The sequence below is a fragment of the Triticum dicoccoides genome, chromosome 1B (genome assembly GCF_002162155.2).
Source record: "Triticum dicoccoides isolate Atlit2015 ecotype Zavitan chromosome 1B, WEW_v2.0, whole genome shotgun sequence".
NCBI classification, from domain to species: Eukaryota; Viridiplantae; Streptophyta; class Magnoliopsida; order Poales; family Poaceae; genus Triticum; species Triticum dicoccoides.
Window position 1 is genome coordinate 268,664,222 of NC_041381.1, and position 22,791 is coordinate 268,687,012.

A 22,791-nucleotide genomic window follows, 5' to 3' on the forward strand; every position below is an offset into this window, starting at 1 on the left:
TTGTATGTCATCATGATGGCTTCAAAGTACAGAAATTTTCACTGAAAACCCCGTTATTGTTCCCTTCACGCATGCCTTCATCTCCATGCTTGATCATGTCCCAATGTTCATCCTTCTTGTCCATGTTTGGCCCTTTGATTGTAAGCAACACAAATGTATCTAAATTAGGTAGCATCATATTCTCATGAACATTAGAAACATTGGAAGTACCTTATAATTTAATTGGAGTACGCGAGCTCTAGTAATTAATCGAATAGTTATAGCAGCAGGGACCGTAGGTGTAACTGTGTTAGTCATGTCTGCGTTAGAGACCCGTTTCCTTCATGTCCCGTGTCTAGGTCCTCCTTTTATGCTTTTGGGTGATCAGATTGTCAAAAGTATATTGTATTTAAGTTAAAGATGAGGAGTTAAAAATAGAATAGGTTTAAACAATGTACAATTCCAGGTCTCTCTCCCTCGTTCCTTAAAAAAATCTCTCACCTCATGTTGTACTTTATATATACACAATCAAAGATGTGCATGAATTAATAAGTACCCAAGGAAAAGCAAACATCTTTAAATAAGCCGGCCTAACAAAAAATGGTCGCCCTTGCAAATAGGGCTTCCCAAGTTGATGTTTAAAAAGAAAGCGAGGCGCGTCAATTAACTCTTCCTGGACCAACCGGCATTGGTGACCTGAATTCTTTAAAGAGAAAGCAAACGGTAATTGAGCAGCTCTTGCTGATATGCATTTTATCTAGATTTAGGCGTGCACCTAACTGTCACGGTCAGGTAACACCATCCAGATACTGTTTTGATGGACATACTAATTTCTCTCATATTGCACTGGTACACGTGCTGATAAGGCGCACGGTACAGATGGGGAATGAAGATGACAAGAGTCGCAATGAGATGCAAGGAGACAAGGGGATGAAACGAGTGACGAGGAGATTCAGGGACGTGAAAATCAAACCGGTATCTTGGATTCACCTATACAGTGGCAGTACTCCTTGAATAGCTGTTACGGAGCTAAGAGGCTGTTTGGTTCCTAGCCACACCTTGCCACACCTAACTTTAGGGTGTTTGATTTTAACCACACCTAAGGCAAGGATTTTTTTTTATGAGCAGTGAGCCCCACATGTTATAGACACAAAAAGTGTGGTAAGATTTCCTTAGTCAAGCCAAAGTATGGCTAACAATTTGAGCAACTCAACTAAAGCAACTGTGGCAAGTGTAGCAAAAATCATGTTGCAATATATGGCAAAGGTAGTCACAATCCAAACAGCCCCTAAGCTTTCCTAGCTTCCCAAATCCTCAAATTTTGCACTAAAACTATCGGCAACTTCTAGGTTCAGCCCAGCTCTCAAGCTGGCAGCTGGAGCACTCCAGAACACGCCCTTAGCAGCCTCATTAGTGCCTTAAATGAGACCTTCATTCATATCAAAACTATGTTAGAGACTGTCATTCATATTAAAACTATGTTAAGACCCTTGATGCACTCTTGGGGTGGAGAGAAAAGGTCAGAGAACAAAACCATTGTTCACGCTCGTTGTCCGAAAGTTACTAGACGAAGCTTTTAAAAGATTAAGTTACATACAGCATATCAGTTTCAATAGTTTCCATTCAGCTGGATACATTACCAGTTTACCAACCTCATCGACACCAATAGTGACAGTATATATATTACCCAAGCCCACAACGCATCCTCAGAAGTTACTTTGACATACTACCTGTAGCCAGCTACACTTCAGAATTTACTTGTCCAGATGAATCCTACTTTTAAACGGACAAGACTAGAGATACTAGAAACCCTAATCTTCAATTGTTCAATGATCTACCATACACCAATAGTACCCCAAAACCAGCAAAATTGCAGTCAAACAATATTCGTAGCACGAGCACCATAAGTGCCACAAAACCACATGATACTGACGTTCGGACCTAAATCTATGCCTCAAGTGAATCAACCATATGGGTGTCGACTGGAACAACATCGGATATTGCACAGGAATTGCCATCAACACGTCGATAGAAGAGCAGATAAGCAGCAGATGTCCTTGTTTCCTCTTCATTGACAGAGGAGACATGACTATCATCGAAGTGATACCAGCTATCTTCTTTTATTAACTGCAGGTGTAGAATGGACAGCAAATGAATTTCAGGCAACCCACAGGTGATTCTACAAATGATATGCAAGACATTGATGGATAACAATATAGCACAAAAGAAGGGCCAAGCACCTTCGCATAGGCAGAATAGTGACCACCTCCCAAACCACCATAATGATTTATCACCGCATAGAGTTCATAGATGTGGGGCTGGTCGCCTCCTGATGTGTGCTTTGCGTACTTGGTCATATCGAGATCATGGATTGGAAAGTTCACAAAGGTATCAAGCTTATTTTTCATATAACGGCTGTATGAAAACCTCTTTAAGTGGACCACCAATATCTCAGGCAACCTCCACAAGTCGAGTTTCTTGCTAGCCTGTCTGTGCTCCTTGCAGCAAGGACAGTACCTGTTGCAGATAGGCAAGGCACCAGTGGAAGCCATCAGACTGAAGAAAGTTGGTACCAATAGCTGGACTAGTCAAAAGAAAAAAATACTAACCACATGTCATCAGGGCCTAGAGGTTCGTCCTTCAGAAAAGCATCCAAGCATGAAAATAAGTTGACTGCTTCTTGCCGTGTTTTCTTTGACATGAATCCTGGCTTGAAAACATCAGGAAGATCATCCATGTATTTAAGGTTATATATTTCATGTTCTTTATCAGACCAACCCATCAATAACCTCATGGGCAAACCAAAAACGTGATCAGAATCTTCTTCTACAGGATTTCTTATATGACCTTTATCATCACTCAAGTAAAGCTTAAACGGCAAAAACTCAGCATCACTCCTTGCTTCATCCACATTTGACGTAGAAAGACCCTTCTCACATGAGGCGCCATTATCCCTTAGTACAATACCATCCAGACTTGGCCTGCTGCCATTCAACAGAGACTCACCTGGAGCATGCACATTTGCTCGTACAAATGGAGCCAGAACCGCAGAGACAGCCGCATAAATATCAGCTTTTCTTGTCGAGTCATTGGGAATACAAGTCACAAGAGGGCTTCCAATGAGCTTCCGAGCATTAAACTGGGGCTCTGGAGTAAATCTGGGTGAATTAACAAGCACATACCAACATAAGCCTAATTTGGAAAGTAATTCTCATATCCATAGTAACAGAATGATAAAAATATATAGCATCAAAGAAGATGAGACATAAAATGAGGTATAGGTGATCTCAGTTTTCTGTGCTATCTGCAAGTAAAAATAATGCATAAAATTGTTACTCCCTTCAAATTTGAACTAAAGCCACGACACTTTGTTTGGATCGGAGGAGTACTACAAAAGGAAAATTCTATCAAGTACAGTGGTGTAGCACAAAGCATAAACCATTAAAAAAAACATTTACTGTGGCACATCGTAAATCATAAGGGCATTCATGACAACCAAATGTAGAAGAATATGTCCTGTCCACTCCCAATCTCGTGCTCTCTACTGCAGAGTTAGATCGGAGTGCTGCCACCCCCTCCGCATCATTGGACCCCTTCCACATCTCAATCTTCCTAACCCCATTCTAAATATGCAGCCGTACGGTAAGTCTACCATAATGTAAAGACTCAACACGTCTTTTGGCCATAAGAGACTGAAAGCACAATCAACACTGTTATCAGCCTCCAGCCGCATGTAGGCATTTTAGAAGGGCGAGCACCAAGCGTCAGCCGGCTGATACTCATACGGGATCAGCCGGCTCGATGGCCACTCAATCAATTTGTAAGCCATATGATTATTTGATTAGTCAACCCGGAGCACCGTTTTGGCTGTGGTGCTGAGGCCAGGGACACACCGTTTCACAAATCAAGTGGGCATCAGGGCCCCACAATACTAGTTTAATGTATGTTCGGTACAGCAACTACAGGTCGTAGCTAGCTGCTCATATTGTAGCAACCTCATACAATCCAGAATTCCAGATTTTAGTTATGTATCAAGCCATTCATGCTCATGCTGCATGGCCCCTAGAGCCTATCTTTGTCGTCAACGTTCATAGAAATGTATGCACCAAAATAGAGATAATCTATATCTTTGCAGTAGTAAAATATAGAGACGGTCGTCTTGCAACAACAGCACCACTCTTGTACTGGCGTCCTTTTGTCTTGCAGCAATGGGCGATCGTCCTTGACACCTCATCGTCCCACTTGCAACAATTATGATTGTCACTGTAATATGTTGCGACTAGCTTGCATCAATGCCTGATGGATCTTGGGCGTGGATCAACCGGGTGATTTGAACCATTTAGCTATACAACAAATCACCATTGATCGCAACAAAAATCTTGACAAGAAAAACATCCAACATATGAAATATGAAGTCAAAACACTTGCAACATTCACCCATGTATTTGCAGCAAACGCAAGTACAAGCTTACAACATGTCAAAAAAAATCGTTACCATAGGAGCGGCGGACAAGACATGGTGTCTGCTACACGCTGGTGCGTGGATCGAATGAGACGCCTCCAGAGTCATTGGATCCCATACGCGACAACCGTCTAAAGTGGTTGCTTCAGTCATTCAGTGTGACCCGCCATGTTGCGCTACTGGATGCAACATGAACCATGTTGCGCTCGGGTCGTGAGCATCCACCCTGATCTGACCCGTTTGCGACATAAACCATGTTATGTTTGTAGGTTGCAACATGACCAGTGTTGTGTTCGGAAAAAAATCGTCCACACCCTGACCCCCATTTGCAACATGAGCCATGTTGCGCTCGTAGGTTGCAGCCGGAAAAATCATCTACACCCTAACCCGTTTGCAACATTAGCCATTTTGCACTCGTAGGTTGCACAAATGACCTGTGTTGCTTTGGAAAAAAGTCCTCCACACCCTAACCCCCGTTTACAACATGAGCCATGTTGCGCTCGCAGGTTGCAACAGGACTCATGTTGCAACAGTCCTCCACACCCCAACTGCACTACACCCGTTTGCAACATGAGCCATGTTGCATTCCTAGGTTGCAACATGACCCATGTTGCTTCGGAAAAAAGTCCTCCACACCATAAGCCCGTTTACAACATGAGTCATGTTGCTCTCGGGTAAGGTCGTCCATTCGCAATATGAGTCATGTGCTCGCTGGTTGTAACATGACCCACATTGCACTCGGGAAAAGATTCGCTTCTTGCGCCTGGAAGGGAGTTGCACTGGGTACCATCCGATCAAAATTAGACCCAACGGCCACGGAGACAGCCAACCCTCGCCGAGTTATGAGCAGGCTATTTACAAGTGTTTTCCATAAGCCATAGGATGATTGTGGGGACGGGGACAGCGCCGCCAGCTCGCCGGTTATTCGCAACATTACCTGTTGTTGTAGAGGTCCCCGGTGCCGCAAACTCCTCTAACAGAAAGGACGGTGTCGCTATTGCGAGGGCAGCGCTGGACTGGGTGGCAACGCTGGCAAGCAGCAGTGACGACAATGCAGCAGCACCAAGGAAAAAGCACATCAGCGGGCTAGCGCATGGGCATGAGGCGAGAAGAAAGCACACTCATAAGCTAGGAAGGTACAACAGCATTCCAGCCACTGTGCTCCGACCATAGAACTAGAAGTATTAAAAAAGCCAATTATGTAGGAGTATTAGTAGACGGTACTGTACTAGTAGGGATCGCGCACATGCACCTAAGTTTTCATGCGGCCGTACTGCTTGCGATCAAACGGCCCAGCACACGACGGATGCGTTCAGCAAATCAGTCGGTTGAATCCAATATTTTACCTTTTAGAAGACCCAATTCTGATATGTATAACATTTATGAATCCTTTTAGGATCAACGCTACAAAGCAACGGTGGTATCGATGAGGATGTTAGCCATAGAATCAAAGCGGGTTGGATGAAGTGACGCAAGCATCTGACACCCTCCATGGCAAGGTCCCACAAAAGCTCAAAAGTTCTATAGGACGGCTATCAGACCTGCGATGCTATATGGAGCAAGAGTGTTAGCCTTACTAAGAGACAAACATACCCAACAATGTGCATGCTAAGGTGGATGTGTGGCCATATAATAAAGGACCGAATTAGGAATGACGGAATACGTGATAATGTAGGGACGGCACCGATTAAAGAGAAGCTTGTCCAACACCTGCTAAGGTGGTTAGGACATATATAAATCAGAGGGCAGCAGAAACGCTAGTGAATGAATAGTGGTAGTCTAAAGAGTAGCAAAAATACGAGAAGGGGTAGGGGGCGACCGATATGGTAAAAAGAGACTTGAAGGGTTGGAATGTGCCCAGGGACTTGGCGCTTGATAGGACTGTATGGAAATCAGTGATACATGTACCAGAACCTTAATTTGCTTTCCTTCACTTTATTTACTTGTACATTCTCTCTTCCATTTTGGGTTTTTGTTGTTTTGCTTGGGATAAAACGCTTTGTTGTTATTTTGAATATGGTGCGATCATTATAATGAACACATCTATGCAATGGATGCAGAGTAGGGCCACTTAACGCTCAAGTGTCTTATACTCCCTCCGTCCCAACATAAGTATCGCTGATTTAGTACAACGTTACAACTTGGTACTAAATCAGTGACACTTATTTTGGGATGGAGGGAGTAACAAATATCACGAGGAAAATGATAAAAGGGCTCTGTTTGGCATAGTGCTGCCTCTCCAAATGCACGTATGTGTTTCTATATATATATCAAGCGTATTCTTTAGGTGTAAAAAAAACTTAATAGAATTTAGTAAAAGTCAATTAAGTTGCTACATTCCAGCATTTGGGGCAGCACACCACATAAACCAAAAACTGAGCCTAAGATATGAAAAAAATAACATTCGCATGACTCTCACCTATCCACATTCCGATGTAGGATCTCAATCCTCAAAAGTTTTTCATGGCCAGCAGGAAGCTTATAAGCAACAAGCTGATCACCATCTTTTATAATATGAAGTAGCTCCAATGGACTGAAATAACGGTAAATCCGATAATCATATACCTGATAAATGTCAGTAGCCTTTAGTTAGTTATTTGCTTTAAAAACCTACACTCGAGTTTCACGAATGACTAGGCAAGTAAAACATGACAAGTATTTTACCTCTCCAAGTAACAATGTCTCGGACTCTTTTAAGCAGCACGCATCACTCAGGGCTTTACAAAGATCTCTGCAAACTCCATTCTTTGGTACTGTAACAGTGTAAGGCATGGGAAGAGAATCCCCAGTACCACTAAATACAGTCACAGTCATCATTCGAGTAACAGTTGAGGGTAATGGTAGCGATAAATACATGAATGGGTCAAAGGTAACAGAGATTTTGTTGCATTCTGGACAGACTAAGGTGGACTTGTATTGCCCCTGAAACATCAAACAAAGAAATTACAGTTACGGCAGAGAACACGAACAAAAATAACTTGTTGGCAGACAGTCCCCGCATATGAAGAAAAAAAATTGTAAAATAACTGACACATAATTCAAACAAAGAGCGCTAATTTAAATATTATAGTTAGCTTTATTTCTGTTCTCTATTTCTAGAGAACACCAGTACTTACAATCTTTACGGAGTTATTAATATCAGTGTGTGCCCCTAAATTTACATGGATGGTTTGAGTAGATCCCTAGCCTTGCTAACTAGGCATTTAGGTCCTCTATATTGGACAGACTGGTCAAGTGAGGTCTATAGAAAATTCTACTGGCTGATGTAGCGCACATTTTCCCTCCTCTCCTTGGAACATTTGAACCAACACCTGGAGACAAAAGCATCACTATCATATGCTTAACACCTCTACATTGTGAACCCAGCTACCATTGTCCCACCAGCCTCATCTAAATGACACCCACCAAACCATGGCCACCATGTTGCTGAACCAGAGCAGCAACTTTGCCATGTTCAACAATGGGTTTTTCTCTTTTTTGTTTTATTATGAGATCTAAAGTCTCCTAATCAATAAATCAGCACACAGACCACTAACACATCTGACTTGGACACCATGTGAATTAGACAAAACAAATTATGCATGATGTTGGAAGGCAATGGAGATTTCACGAGATAATGTGGCTCATAATAGCGGTGGGCAATGAATCAAGACAACCCCGTCAGCTACGCACACAATCTGACAAGTGTAGCATTTCTGCTGTTGCCTAATCGCACTGCTCCACGCAGATCGTAGCTTCCGAGTGGTGATTATTAAGATAGTCGTTTAACCATCTATCCGAAAAGACCAATTTAATAGGAAGAGATATATAATAGATATATAATATACTTAACACACAGACCCCTTCGCATCCGATGTGGATATGGAATGATCAGCACCTACCCTCACGGGGGGAAATGCGGGGTCCGAGACTTGAACCCAAGACCTCAGCTCTGATGCCATGTTAATAGTCATCTAACCATCAATCCCAAAAGACCGATCTGATAGGAAGAGGAGATATAATATCTAAACACCACCCCTCCCCCCCAATCCCCTCACATCCGATGTGGACATGGAATGATCAACACCTCGCCCTAAGCCCGACGTGGATAAATGCTTGGGGGAAATACGAGGACCAAGACTTGAACCCAAGACCTCAGCTCTGATACCAATGTTAAGATATGGTCATCTAACCATCTATCCCAAAAGACTGATCTGATAGGAAGAGGAGATATAATCCTATATACATAAGAGAGTGATCCCCACTAACTTATTTGTCATCATGCAAGCATGCCACCTCACCATACAATTATGAATGGAATAAGGCCCACCTTAGCATTGAAACCATGCATGGAGAAAGACCCACCACAACATTCAATCATGCATGGAAAATGTTCTCCATTCAATTATTCTACTTATATTCAATAAAGATTTTGCAACTCTACATAATCAAATACAACATGTCAAATGTATTTAAATTTTTGTTCTCATGTTATCAACCCAATTTTTTGTCAACCAATTCCCGCAACAACGCGCCATGTATCCTCTAGTATACTTAACCCCCCACCCCCACCCCACCCCCTCCCCCTCACATCCGATGATGATTAACACCTCCACGGAATGCTATGTGTGCGTGGGGGGGGTGCTATGTGTGCATGGCTACTACCTAAATCCGGAATGCTATGTGTGCTTAGGTACCAAGAGGACCCTCTCGGAGACACTCATGATGATGGAAAAGTCCCCAAGTGCAAGGACGTCGAGACTCAAGAAGGAGAACCATCAAGATGCTACAGGGCCCGGATGTGACATCCGGCCCCTAGCAACTTCACCACCAACCGCAGCCCAGCCGAAGACCAACTTCAGGGCCCGGACATCCGGCACCCGCCAGAAATCCGGCCAAACCCTACAGCACCAAAAGCCAAAGCCAGCCCGGACATCCGGCCCGTCCCAAAGCCCCAGACATCCACGCCCCACCCCGGACATCCGGCACCTGTCTGCGCACAGTGAACAGGCCGAAGGCCCATGTATCCCTCCAACTCGCCCCAACTTGTACGAGCACTATATATAGACATCTCCACTCTCCATCTAGGGTTAGGAAAGGATTAGCTCATTAGAGATAGAGCTTTGCTCATCCACTTACATACTCCCATGGAGATCAAGACCTCCATGTGGTGAACTAACTACCCATTGTATCCTCCCTTGTTGACTTTGGATCATGTATCTCTCCGTGTGTATATGGATTTAGCACATGTGTGATTGTGTCTTGTCTATTTGAGTGATTTCCGTCTTGTGTTCTTCGTGTTCTTCCCTGTTTCCCCTCCAAATCGTGAAAGATCGACACCATAGGGTTCCACCCTACATCAAAACATAACGCAATATTTGGCATTTTTGGTAAAGTGTGCAGCTGCATTAGAAATTAGTCCCACCTTGCCTAGCTAATCAGAAGGGGGCAGAGACCTGGCCTATATGAGGGAGAGGTGTGTGGTGAAAGGCACGCAGCTTCGTGGTGGGTATAACGCGAATTAGCGAACAACGCATTAGGTACGAACTGAAAACCGAACCGAATTAGTCGGTTAACCAAATTTTCAGTGCTGTTTCATGCTGCCATTTTCGGTTAGCATTTGTCACTAACCAAATTTGCAAATAAACCAAATTTTCTATTTCTATCAGACCTACTCATAGGATGGGTCATGTACTTTTGTGTGTGTCCTTTCTTGTCACATTGTGAGGAGCAACAAGTCAAGCAACTGCAGGGCAACTTTAATCTATTCTTGGCCATCAGATAGGCTGCAAGACAGATAGGCTGCAGGACGGCAGATCGCTGTGATTGCTTTCTCTTAGGATCACCTACTACTATCTCCATAAGAGCAAGTCACCCAATTAGCATTCAAGTACCACTTCCCAGATATAATTAATGCCAACAAGCAAAACAAGTTTTCTGACACTGAAGGACCTAAATATCACCGTGCTGGCAACTTTGATTCTACCATTGACAAACAAACAACAATGCAGTCTTTAGGAATTAGCTCATTAGAGATAGAGCTTCGCTCATCCACTTACAAATAATACCCAGACAAACAACAATGCAGTCTTTAGGATCAGCAGCCACAAATATGATAAACATCATGTGATAAATATAGATGGGCTTACTTGTTGAATGAAAACTGAAATTTCATACATTCTGCAAACTATATCTATAAACACATAAACTCTAGAAGTAGTATATATATATATATAGACAAACCATGAGAAAATAACATCAACAGCGTCAGTTACAGCATGGACAAGTTCCTTGTGTCACCTAGCAGTGGTTAACTTTCACTAGTACGTCCGATTATAGTTAACTTAGCTTTGATGAGCTCCCATTATTATAAAATACCTAAATAACAGTAAAAGGCATCAAATAATTTGAAAAGGGTTCAAAATAAAGTAGGATTCAAACAGAATAGTTTCTCCAGGTAAGCATGATTATCTGATCATTCAAGTCTAAAAATTACTTACCTGGAACTTATCTACTATTATGGAGTCATTTCGAGCTTTATGGTAATTCCAGCATTCTTCAGCGAATTCTTCATCAGGACGATCATCAGCATCCTTTGCTTCAATATATGGTTTCTTCTTCACGCGATTGAGATCTTCATGCAGACCATCCAACAGAAATGCAAGCAACTCCTGAAGAAAAGAGAGGCAATTCTTACAAAAGAAAAAAGGGTATATTTAAATGTTTCACAAAATGTAGCAAAACGAAAACAGAATGCAGGTCGATATGTACAAGTGTTCCACATGCAAGGATTTGCACCGGTCCTGAGACCGATGAATGTGACAAGGTTGGGGTTACAGCTCCGAGGAGTGAAGGTTGGTGTGCCATGGTGCTGAGGACGAGAGGGAGAAGGTTGGGGACATAGATTACATCTTTACTAGTTTATTCTCATTTGTTGGATAATCCATATGGGGTACATCATGTCCCTTTTACAGGGAAGACTCGACTTGATGCCTAAGAATATAATCTTGAGTTCCGTACCAAATCATATCTTCATCTTCCTAACTAAACCAATCTCTTTCCTAACTAAATAGATACCCTTACTAAGTAAACTACTATAATTATCTCTAGTGGACTAAGGGATGAGATCAACGCCTATTGAGGAATAGAGTTATAGCTAAATGAGATGAGACAGAAGATGTTGAAAAGTATAAAGGAAAAACTTTTTCATGGAGCAACAATGTGGTTGATGAAATCATTTGCCGTTTGTTTGCTTTGTTATCTGTGCAGGAAACTGAGAAGTTCGCTCCTGAATACTACTATATGCTAACCTCAGTAGCAAGATGAATAATAACGATCCTGGAGTAACTTCTCATTGTTTGGTTAAATTGACTTTGTATGATAGAATTGGCATGATATTGGACAGCAAAATTATGTGTAAACTTTCTATCTTTTATGTGTGCAACTAGATAATTTCACATCATGCATCCTGCCTGTAATTTTGTAGAAATTTTTCCAATTTTTTGATGGTGTATTGTGATTTGTGATTTTCTATTTTTGTTGTGCGTGTAATAAGTTTACCGGATTTATAGGCACACACTGTGCATGCAAGATTACTAGTGACATATAACATCTAAAATCATTGAAAACTTGTGATGGGCACATTCAAAAGAAACCATGCTCTTACTTACAAAGAGCATAGTATATATAAAAAACAGTAAACAGGGAAGTAGATCTCAACAAATGGGTAACGGACACTGAGTTGTAGATAAGAAAGTAGATTAGAAGCAAGAGTGGCCGAGTGAAATAGATTAGAAGCATACATCAAAGAATATCAATTTAACTGTGGAAGGAGATTATACTCCATACGAAATATAGGGTGCATTCTGCTTTCCACTTATACTAATGAGACAAGATTGCGGCTAACCTATTCGGTCAAAAACAGAAGTGGCTAAACTACCACTATTGCTATGTCTAAATAACTAACAACGCATGCATGTAGATAATAGTACAAAATAAAGCAGGATACATATTAGGGGTATAGAGGGAGCAACACACTTTGCATAAGATTATAAAATCCACCATATATTTAAGATGCACCTGGTATTTCATATCTTTAAACCAAGTGAGTAATAACAATTACAAAAGAAAAGGCAATGATAGTAAATGGGTATGAACGAAACAAGCTGTGGAGATGGAAGACATGTATTTCGAATAGGCAGAACTGAGATCATATAGTCAATGCTTCAGGAACTGAGGGTCACAAATGATACCAAGTAATCAAAAGGGCAATATGGTATCAATGCCATATGGATGCATGCTTGATCAAAGCAAAGAAAAGGTTGTTAAGCAAATAAACTTTGCACAGAAGATAGGATATCACATCCCAAAAACAGAAGAAAAATAAACAGGGCATCATGAATTAGAACCTTTGTAAATCTAAAACAGAAGAGGATATCTTCTACTCCCTCCGTTCCAAAATAGATGATCCAACTTTGTATTAACTTAGTACAAAGTTGAGTCATCTATTTTGGAACGGAGGGAGTAATATCTACAGAATGACACAAAGTGAGATACCTAGCTGTACAAGAAATTCCTTAGATCCATTAGAAAATGCACCAAAGAAAAAAATGCTAGACTAAATTCATTAGATTGATTAGAAAATGCACCAAAGAAAAAAATGCTACACTACTATCCAAGTATATTATTCCACGGTAAAAAAGAACTATAATACTGTAATAAACTTGGATAAATGTGTTTAATTCTTCCAAGTTGAAATAGCATAAACATCTGAAGGACCAACGCGGACCAATGCATTCTGAGCAACACGAACCTGAGAATCATGCTGATTATATCCACTAAACTGAGGAGCAAAACGAGAAAGTTTTGACTTAAATGCACGTGGAGGTACAGAAGTGCGACCAGCGGACCAAAGTTTTCTCAGTAGTTCAGCAAATGCTACTGCAAGTTCACCCTGCATCATTAAAATTCCTCAAATATCATGAATAACGACATCATGTGCCCCAAGTGGGTAAAATGAGCTCGTACCTGCAGCCCAAGCGGATTTTCCGTGTTTATCTCCTGAGTGTACTCCTTCAAAAAATACTCCACCAGTGGAGGCGTATGGACCAAGGACTGTATGGCGCTATTCATGAAGCATGTATTACCCAGGTTATGTAACCCAGTCAATCCATGGATGTCATCTTTTGTTCCATTGCTGAAATTACTATACCCATCTTCTATGTCCTTTACTAAAGGATTAAGGCTATTATCCTGTGAAAGACTGGAACCAATTCCAGATGAATAGCCATTTGAAAAGTTAGGGCCTCCAGCAATTGAGAATGACGACGTGGTGGGTTCCAGTGGAAGTAATGCTAATTCATTGCTGGTAGATCTTGTACAATGATCGGAAGACCAGATATCATCTGCACTAACCTCCAAGAGAATCTGTAAGCATAAAGCAAGAACGAAGGAATTTCAGCCAAGCTAGAGAAAATAGCAAAGAAGTTACAGGCCTGTAGTTAACACAGGGCAATCATGCACAACGGAAGTATATAATTTGAGAAGGCCACAAGCATTCTTGCATAAATAGAAAGGGTTGTAAGGTTCAGCCCAACCAATTATTACATTTACATATAGCACCAATAAACTCAAAACAGATTTTCATCTCGCAGCTTCATACCAGTGTTACAAAAGGAGTTATACCATATGATAGCATACTAAATGTGCACAAACGTAGAGGAGAAGCAAACTTAATGGTTTGTCACTACTTGATTGTGGATGCTATATTCACCTATAAACAAGTGACATGCAACAGCAGACCATGAACAGGACCCATGCTGTTGCTGAGCATAACAGGAACCTTCAAATGTTTCAGCAAAGAAAGGAGTGCATGAAAAGAAACATGATACCTCTTGATCCATCAGAAGTTGAGCTTCCTCGAGTGTCTCATTGCGATTGGTCAACTTTTTGTTCTTCAACTTTTGGTAATGATCCCAGATGTGAACCTGAACCATTAAAACACAAGGATCAAAGTCTGGATGGTACAAGCAGACCAATGCTGCAGCTCTACTGAAGATACAAGGCACAATATGTGAGATACATTGGTGGTAATGAGTATACCTTGGACTGCTCCACAGACAAAAGTGAGCAAACCAATCTATAAAGCTCACTAACTTTGGCCTGGAAGCATCAGAATGCAGGTGTCAAAAAATAAATGACTTGAGAATAAAATTGCTCATAAAATTCATCTTATTTCATGCACTTCCAATCCAAAGTAGTTAGAAAAAAAACATGCCACATTAGTATGTAGTATCATCTTGTAACAAACATTTGTGCCTTCACCGACAGCAAACGAGAAGTATGAATACCCAGGATAGTGTTCCAGAGAACAAAAGGAGGAATAAGGGAAGTAAGACCAGCCCAATTGTGCCTCTTTTTCTTTTTTCTTTTCTTTTTTGGCACTACCATCCCAAAGGAGAAAGTCAGGGTTTTACGTATTATCTTCAATGCATACAATAAAAAAGATGTTTAGAACTATGACTAGCCAACTAAGTTATGCAACGTAGCGGTGTAATCTACTGGTCAGCAGATCATCTATCACATGTCATAAAGATATCATAACAGCTAATTTGCATGTGGATAGATAGTTACACATGATCATCATATTTTAAAAGAATATGTTAGCGCCAATTCACCTTCCTACTTAGTTTGATGGTCCGCGCAGAGTTATCTCTTTCATCAATTAGTGTCAAATGAAGGGGATAGACATCGACTATGTATCTCCTGGAAGTTGGATCCTCACATATCACTTTCCTAGATATCTCTGGTCCACCTTTATACCTGAAAATATCAATCCACCTCATAAGTAACAGATATGCCGAAGATTAAATAATCTAAGTACTCCTCAGTTAACAAACAAGTGACGCTAAACTTTGAACGCCAATATCCTTTTAAACATTTAAAATTAGAAGCTTGAGTATCATATGGATAGATTTGTCTCGAAAAGTATATCAAGAACATTGTAAGACTCATCGGCTATAAGTCCACTTACATGGCATTTTAGCCAATGTGGAGGACACAGACAAGATAAAAGAGGAGTGGGCTCTCATGCAAGAGCCCACCCTCTACACGTGCTTCTAGGTAAAAAATATTAAATGGTGGAAAGAGAAAGAAAAAAAACAAAGCCCTTCAGTCCCAAACAAGTTGGGGTAGGCTAGAGTTGAAACCCATAAGGGCAGTCCCAGTGCACTTTATCTTAAGCTATATCTAATGGCATTAGATAGATGTTTAGATATAAGTAGTCCCACTGCACTATATCATGTTCTATCTAAAACAACATCATTAAATGCCTTTTGTGAGAGAAAAGTTATGAGATGTCTTGGATTTGGTGCTAAGATCTACTCCCTCTGTTCTGAATTATAAGATATTCTAGCTTTTTTCTGAACCAAATGTATATATACGCGGTTTAGTGTGTTTGTTCACTCATTTTAATCCGTATGTAGCCCATACTGAAATATTAAAAACATATTGAAATTCGGAACAGAGGTAGTGTATCTAGATTAAGATATGGTTGCTCCATCTTTCCTCATTACATAGAGTGCCACATCAGATTTTTACCTATGAAACCATGCTAAGATATAAGCATTGGTAGTGCCCTGAGGTCCCAAAACCTAGTCATGGTTCTGCCACATGGATAGCTAACTTCCACACACCCCTGACGACGACAGAGAGAGAGAGAGTGAAAAAAAACTAACCTAATAGCCAACTCTATTATAATGTAACTAAGAGCATCTCAAGCAGATCCGCTAAAAAACGGTACTGCAAAAGCGTTTTAGGGTTCCCCAAAAAAATGATTTTCCGGGAACACAAAGGCTCCAGAGGAACAGATCCCGTAAATCTCGTACTGTGTATTAAAAACATCTTCGTGCTAGAAAATAGTTCATCACAACGGTAGTGCATACATAGGAAATACAAACTTCGCGCTACAAATTAAACCTAGAGTCACCAGTCACTCGTCAAAGCCGAGGTAGAACTTGGTGACGGTCTTGCAGAGCACATTGCCAAGGTTGTGCTCCTCCTTGGTGGCGATGAGACGGTCGTCAGCACCTTCTTCTCCGGCCACCAAAGCTTTCTCCGCAGCGACGAGCTCGCATCGGCCTCCCGGCACCTCTGGAAATGAGGAAAGAGTTGCTCGTGGAAGCCGGCCCAAGGGCTCGACCCGCTGGGAGAGCAGGCCACCGTCGCGCACTTGCTTCGAGCGACATGGATCTTTTCAGGCCGGGAGAAAGCAGATCTGCTAAAAAACGGTACTGCAAAAGCGTTTAACCCTAAAGAGCATCTCAAGCAGATCCGCTTAAAAAAACTAACCTAATTTGGGTGCTGGAGCTGCCGGCCTCCGCGTAGTGTCATGCGAGCTTGCGCGGAGGCGACCCGCCTCGGCCGCTACGCCCGCCAGCACCATCGGCCATCGAGAAGAAAAACCGGAGGAGATGCGGCAAGATTTGTCGCTGGAGTTGGGGAGGGCTAGCGGCAAAGTGGGTGGATTTCGGCGGAGGGGGAAGGGTTTGCTAACCCTAAAACAGAGCTGGCCCCGTACATATAGCGCCGGAAGGATGGACATGCGGGCCGCCTGTAAAAATTTACGAGCCAGGCCGGGCTACGTTTAACGGATCTTTTCGGGCCGAAAAAACCGAGATCCTGCAAAACAGACGGAATTTTACGGGCCAGCGAGCTTTTGCAGAATCTGCTAGAGATGCTCTAACAAGGCTGACTTTTTGAGCCAGCTGCTGGCTCTACTATTATTCTTTCTCTCATAAATATCAACCAGCAGTATAAATTTCTAGTTACCCCTTAGACCGTGTTACTGTACAAAACATTACTTATTTGTCTGTCAACTAGAGATGCGTCAAGTATTCTTCTGCTCCCAATATGTGTTGTTCTAGCTTTCCAAATTTTGTTCTTTCTCACTGCACTTTTACCCCTTTTTTTATTAAATACGTGTTATTCTAGCTCTCCAACTTTTGTTCATTGGCATAACATACTTCTTGCCCCTTCTCCTTATATACCTCAGTCTCATTACTCCATTGGCATCAGAAATTAAACATCTGCAACCTATACCTACTACTAGTTGCAACTTCCAAAGATGGAACTGATTAACATACATTTCTTGATTGTGCATGCATGTGCATGGGTTACAAACCCACCACCAAGGAGCAAACACACACCAAAAATGGTGGGATATACATATACAGAAGTATTTACATAATGTGGTCCAAAACTACTAGTGGCAGGCGAGAGAAAAATAAAAGGCAACAACTAATGTCAACAAGCAGGATGGCGGAGGTGATATTATTGGTCTAGCAAAGTTCCTGCTACAAAGTGCAGTGAACAGGGCTAAAGAAACAAAGAAAAACATATATTACGTGCCATTGCAACTGCATACCAGTCATATAGTTTTCTCCAGACATCTTGTGGCACCAAAGTGTAGTCCTCCCCTTCTCTTAAGGTTCTTTGGAGCTCTGTATCTTCACTGCCACTGCTAGTTTCCTCCAAAACAAGCTTTCTGTTATCAATCTCTCCAGGTCTACTTGCAGGTTGAAGAGGAATGTCAGTGTCATTCTCCCCATAACTGAGTAAGCCCACATAAGATTGCCAGTTGGTCCACCAGCTGCAACATTTACACAGCAGGTAGTTCAATGGCCAAAGCATGGAATTGAAATGTCCAAGTAATTATTTCAATGAAAAGCAGATAGCCCTATATTTTAACTTCAAACCGGCAATACAACCTCCAATGCAGATATGATATTTACAGGCACAAGTGCAATCCAGAGGTAGTAATACTTACAAGCAACCTAGAGCAAGAAGGGCATATGGATTGAATTGTTTGAAAACATAAATATAAACACTGTTGTACACATTAATTTGCAGGGTTTTAAACGGAAGTTGCAATTTCCACTGCCAATGGATTGGATGTCAATTTATGTGTTCACAGAGAGTAATATTGAAACACATGGTCCTCATCGTAGTTCATTTACTCGCTCCACATTGAAGAGTGAATTCGAACATCTAAGTGTTCTCCAATACAGACAAGTTGATGGAAATTAGAATAAAGGACAGGAAGTCAGAAAAAAAATCAAGGCTTTAAAGTCCCTCAGTTGGTTCCAGGCCTGTTTGGTTAGCTACCAAATAGTGGCACGTGTAATCGTGACAAAATGCGGCAAGCCACACTTTATATGGCTAACAAACTGTTGGCCATGCCTTGGGCAAGTCTTGGCCTAACATTGTCCTATGACACGTTGACTGCAAGGTAAGAAAAAAGTGTGGTGAAGCAAAACTCTGGCACGGTTAGTAAAACTTACCTACCTAAGGCCCGCACAATGTTGTAGCGAACCAAACATGCTCTTCATGTTTTCCATTAATGTATTCCTAGACTGAAGTACGTGTAGGCTGGGGAGGTCACTTTCTTGTTATACTAATAAATAGGTAAGAAGGAACAGACATTGTTATCATTCCTCTACAACCTTCAGTACGGCTTTATACATCCAGTACAAACAGAATAACAGTATGAATGATGGATGCTCAAGCCCAAGCACATGTGAGCCTGATAACTAAGCCGCTCAAGTGTGTAGAGATGTAAACCACGCAGTTTATAGGAGGCTGTATTTCTGCATATTCTTCTGCTTTGTTCTTTAAAAATTCTCACCCTGTGCGCGAGGGAGCATGCTCTCTCTGACTGGTCCCACGAACTTTTCGATGGTGCATTCACTTTTTATCAGTCTACCTTGTCATTAACAGGCAATTTACCTCCAAAAAAGCACTCGGCTTACAAAAAACTGCTATTCATAGTGTCATAATAAATCTTAACATGATTCATTCTGATTGGAGCAAATTTTCTTGATGCACCGTCAGGATTAGTTCATATGCATCATCCGTGAACAAATGTGTGACCATTAAAAAGAGAGCTTCACCAATAGGATTAGTTGATGCCTCATCCATGAACTTTTGGAAGGTTGATGAAAACAAAATGATTTGGACAGCGGAACCAATTGATCCATGAACAAACAAAATGCATCACCCATGAACAAATTTGGCACCAATAAGAAAGTAGCCTCACCGTTATGAAAAAGGATTAATCAAATCAACGTAACTATTACAATTTGCAATGCTGCTGCATCAAACTAACTGATTTGTCATCAGTTGAAAGAAGACCCAAAGAAGAAGAGGAACAATGCCAATATCATGAAGAACAGCGAGATGCCACTGTGTGCTCCATTCCATCAAGCATTCCTCTGCACAATTTTGCCTAACGCACACGGTGATGAACATCGCCGGACAGACATCACTACAATGAATCTGGCTGTGTTCAAGCAGGAACACATGACACGTCAAATCCACACCCACCAACCATCAGAGATGCGAGGCTCACTAAATCCATGTCCGGGGGCGAGGGGCACACCTGAGCTGCCCTCTCCATCTGCCGGAGACAAGGGGTATGCCAGGGAGTTATTTACCCAAAACCACCACACTTGGGGCTAGTGTAACAACTTAGTACCACATTTGTGCCAGGGCACAAAAAACCACCAACTCTGCGCCTAACCAGTAACGCGGAGCACTAATTGTCGAGTTTGCTCGAGAAAACAGCGAACCCGACAGGTAGGCCCCACCTGTCAGGCTGACGTGGCTAAGACCAAAAAGTTTGACCGACTAATGTGGCAAATAAGACATGGGCCCCAGCTGTCAATGAGTAAATGGTCATCTTCTTCACATCTCCATCTGTATTGGGCATTTCATCAAACAGCTGGGCGGCTGTCGGGGAGCTCTTTCTTGCAGTCATGGCAATGAGCTTGACGTGGCCGACGCAGGGGGTAGAGTGCCGTGACCATGAGAGGCCAAGCGGACGCGAAGCCAGCGGCTCGTCGTGCGTCAGGCTGCCGACGAAGACGGCCCATCGGGCGGCCGGACATGCCCTCCAGCACAGGAGCAACCATCACGGCCGAGGCCAGGGGCTACCTGCACCGCTGCAGCACCGACAGCCACCATGAGTAGCAGTTCTAGCGTGCCGCAGCATCTCTAGCCGCCATGCACAGCCTCCCTGCGCAGCACCGCCAGCGCGCCCCGCCGTGGACGTCGGGGCCGCCCTTCCTGCGCCGCACCTGGTCGCGTGGGGAAGAGCGTGCTGCTCTCAACGATGGCCCAAGGAGGAGCACCGGTCCTGGCTGCTGTACGTGAACGGCGGAGCTAAGGAAGAACGACGCGACGGCTGGCTGCTCGCGAACGAGGTTCAAAGAAGCACACCATGGGCACCGCCCGAGCTTGTGCACGACGCCGTGCTTCACGGGCCGCTTGACCACGCCCTGCACGACGCCAAGGGGGGTGGCCACGTCCATGACGCAGCTCGGGGATGCGACCTGGTCTCCTGGCGCGATGCCCAGGAAGGCGGCCACTTCGACCTCCATGATGCAGCTGGCGAGGATGGCGTCGAACGCTGACCACCGCGTGTACGTGTCGCCCGGCAGCGCACAGAGGCTCGGCAACGGAGAAGAATCAGCCACAACGCACAACAGAGCTCGACCGGAGACAGGGCGCTCACGATCTGTTCGATGAAATTCACATGGAGGAAAAGAGGAAGAAATAAAAAGAAAAAAAATAGTGGAGTCATTGACAGGTGGGACCTTCATACAACTCAGCATATTGTCCACGTAATCATGCCACATCAGCCCGACATGTGGGCCCTACCTGTCAGTTTGGCTGTTTTCACGACCAAATCCGAGAGTCAGTGCTCCATGTTACTGATTAGGCGCAAGGTTGGTGGTTTTTTGTGCCCTGGCACAAATGTGGTACCAAGTTGTTAACCTAGCCCCAAATGTGGTGGTTTTGGGTAAATAACTCTATGCCAGGTTCATGCGTTTTGACCACCAGAATCGACGCTAACTACAGATCTGGGTTCTGCAATAGTCGTATCGGTGTGCGCACGCACACACACAGGGCGAGAGAGAGAGAGAGAGAGAGAGAGAGATGGGAGTCAGGGAGATAATGGGAGAGAGAAGCCGGAACACATATTGTCGTAATTTCATTTCCAATAACTCAGCATCCTCAACTGGACGCCAAATCATATTGTCTGTAGCCAGAGAGTATGAAGGAGGCGCAGACATCTATGACTGAATCGCTATATACACTCATACATAATATCTGCTCAATGAACAGGTGAACTGCTGAGTTGTCTCTAATATCCTAATTGCAGTCCCTAACAGATAACCTATCAAAATGTACCACCAGATACTGATAGTCAAAACTGAGATAGGGAACAGTTAAGTGCACTCCTATTATAACAAGGCATCATGCAGCGTTACAGCAACCTGCATAGAACTGAGTCGCTCAAATAATCTGCAATAGCCAACATAAATGAGAATTTGTCTTATATCATCATATAGGACCATCCCCTACAAAACCTACGATTTCCAGATGATACAGAGGCAAATCGAGAGGGGTATCACGATTAGATTGTTATTACTACTGCGCAACACAGACCCGAAAACACAAAGATCCGATCGCGCCATAACACAGACTAAGACGCCAGATCCCATATCCCAAATCCCTAAATTGCTGCCCGGTGTAAGATCCGCATGGCATCCGCCTTATCAACCGGAAACTCGAACCCATTCCACGAAGGAAAAATGCGCAGAAAAAATTAAAAGGGTAAGTAGGAAGATGGTCCTGCACCGCGCCCACCTTTGTGAGATGAGATAGCGGAGATCGCCGTCTTTGACATTCGCGTCGGCCTCCCGCGTGAGTGCGTCGACGGCCGCCCTTTCCTCCTCCGCGGTGCACGGCAGGCAGCTCGCCGCCGGGAGGAATCCCTCGGCACTAGGTATCGTCATCCCCCTCCAGTCCAATCTCGCACCCAACTGAGATCGACTCGAATCGGATCGAAACGAGCGCTACCTAGGGTTTGGTAGCTCGAGCGTTTTATTTGGACGGAACGGGAAAAGGCGAAGCGGAGGCAACGGAAGGAGAAGAGACAACAACGTGGGAGACTGTGTATCTATATATCTCTTCTTCTTTTTTCCTTCGGACGATGCGTTTTGGAGCCCGGGAGTGAAAAAAATCCTTAAAAATACGAAATCAATTTTAAAAATTGTGATGTCCATGCCAAATCTCAGAGCATTTGAATGTCTGAGTATCTCTCGGTAAGAAAGAAAATTTTGGGATATGTGAAAAAGTTTAATGTTTGTGCACCGTTTGGATCCGTTTTTGTTGTGTGTTTTTTGCTAAGAGCTACTCGAATTTACAAATGCTTTAAAATTTGGCACACAACTCACACACTAAAATATCTTTCATGCAAAATAGCAGACATTTTTGAATTTTCTAGTTTTTTTTTATTTACTGTTACT

At 42.8% G+C, this 22,791-nt stretch overlaps 1 protein-coding gene across 2 annotated transcripts; it reads right to left on the minus strand.

Moving 5' to 3' along the window:
• Positions 1–1,539: 1,539 nt before the first annotated feature.
• Positions 1,540–22,414, minus strand: LOC119331012 (ubiquitin carboxyl-terminal hydrolase 9-like). 2 transcript variants are annotated; one of them, XM_037604176.1, is made up of 13 exons: positions 22,130–22,414; positions 17,844–18,068; positions 15,097–15,241; positions 14,522–14,581; positions 14,311–14,406; positions 13,448–13,846; positions 13,233–13,373; positions 10,921–11,091; positions 7,106–7,363; positions 6,861–7,006; positions 2,589–3,137; positions 2,220–2,496; positions 1,540–2,106 (listed from the first exon to the last, which is right to left on the minus strand). In XM_037604176.1, exons 1-13 carry the CDS (start codon positions 22,276–22,278, stop codon positions 1,927–1,929), a joined length of 2,796 nt encoding a protein of 931 aa, XP_037460073.1. In that variant the 5' UTR covers positions 22,279–22,414; the 3' UTR covers positions 1,540–1,926. The 2 variants fall into 2 exon arrangements, with proteins under 2 accessions (XP_037460073.1, XP_037460081.1); XM_037604184.1 differs by lacking the exons at positions 1,540–2,106; positions 2,220–2,496; positions 2,589–3,137 and adding an exon at positions 3,144–5,990.
• Between the last annotated feature and the right edge of the window lie 377 nt (positions 22,415–22,791).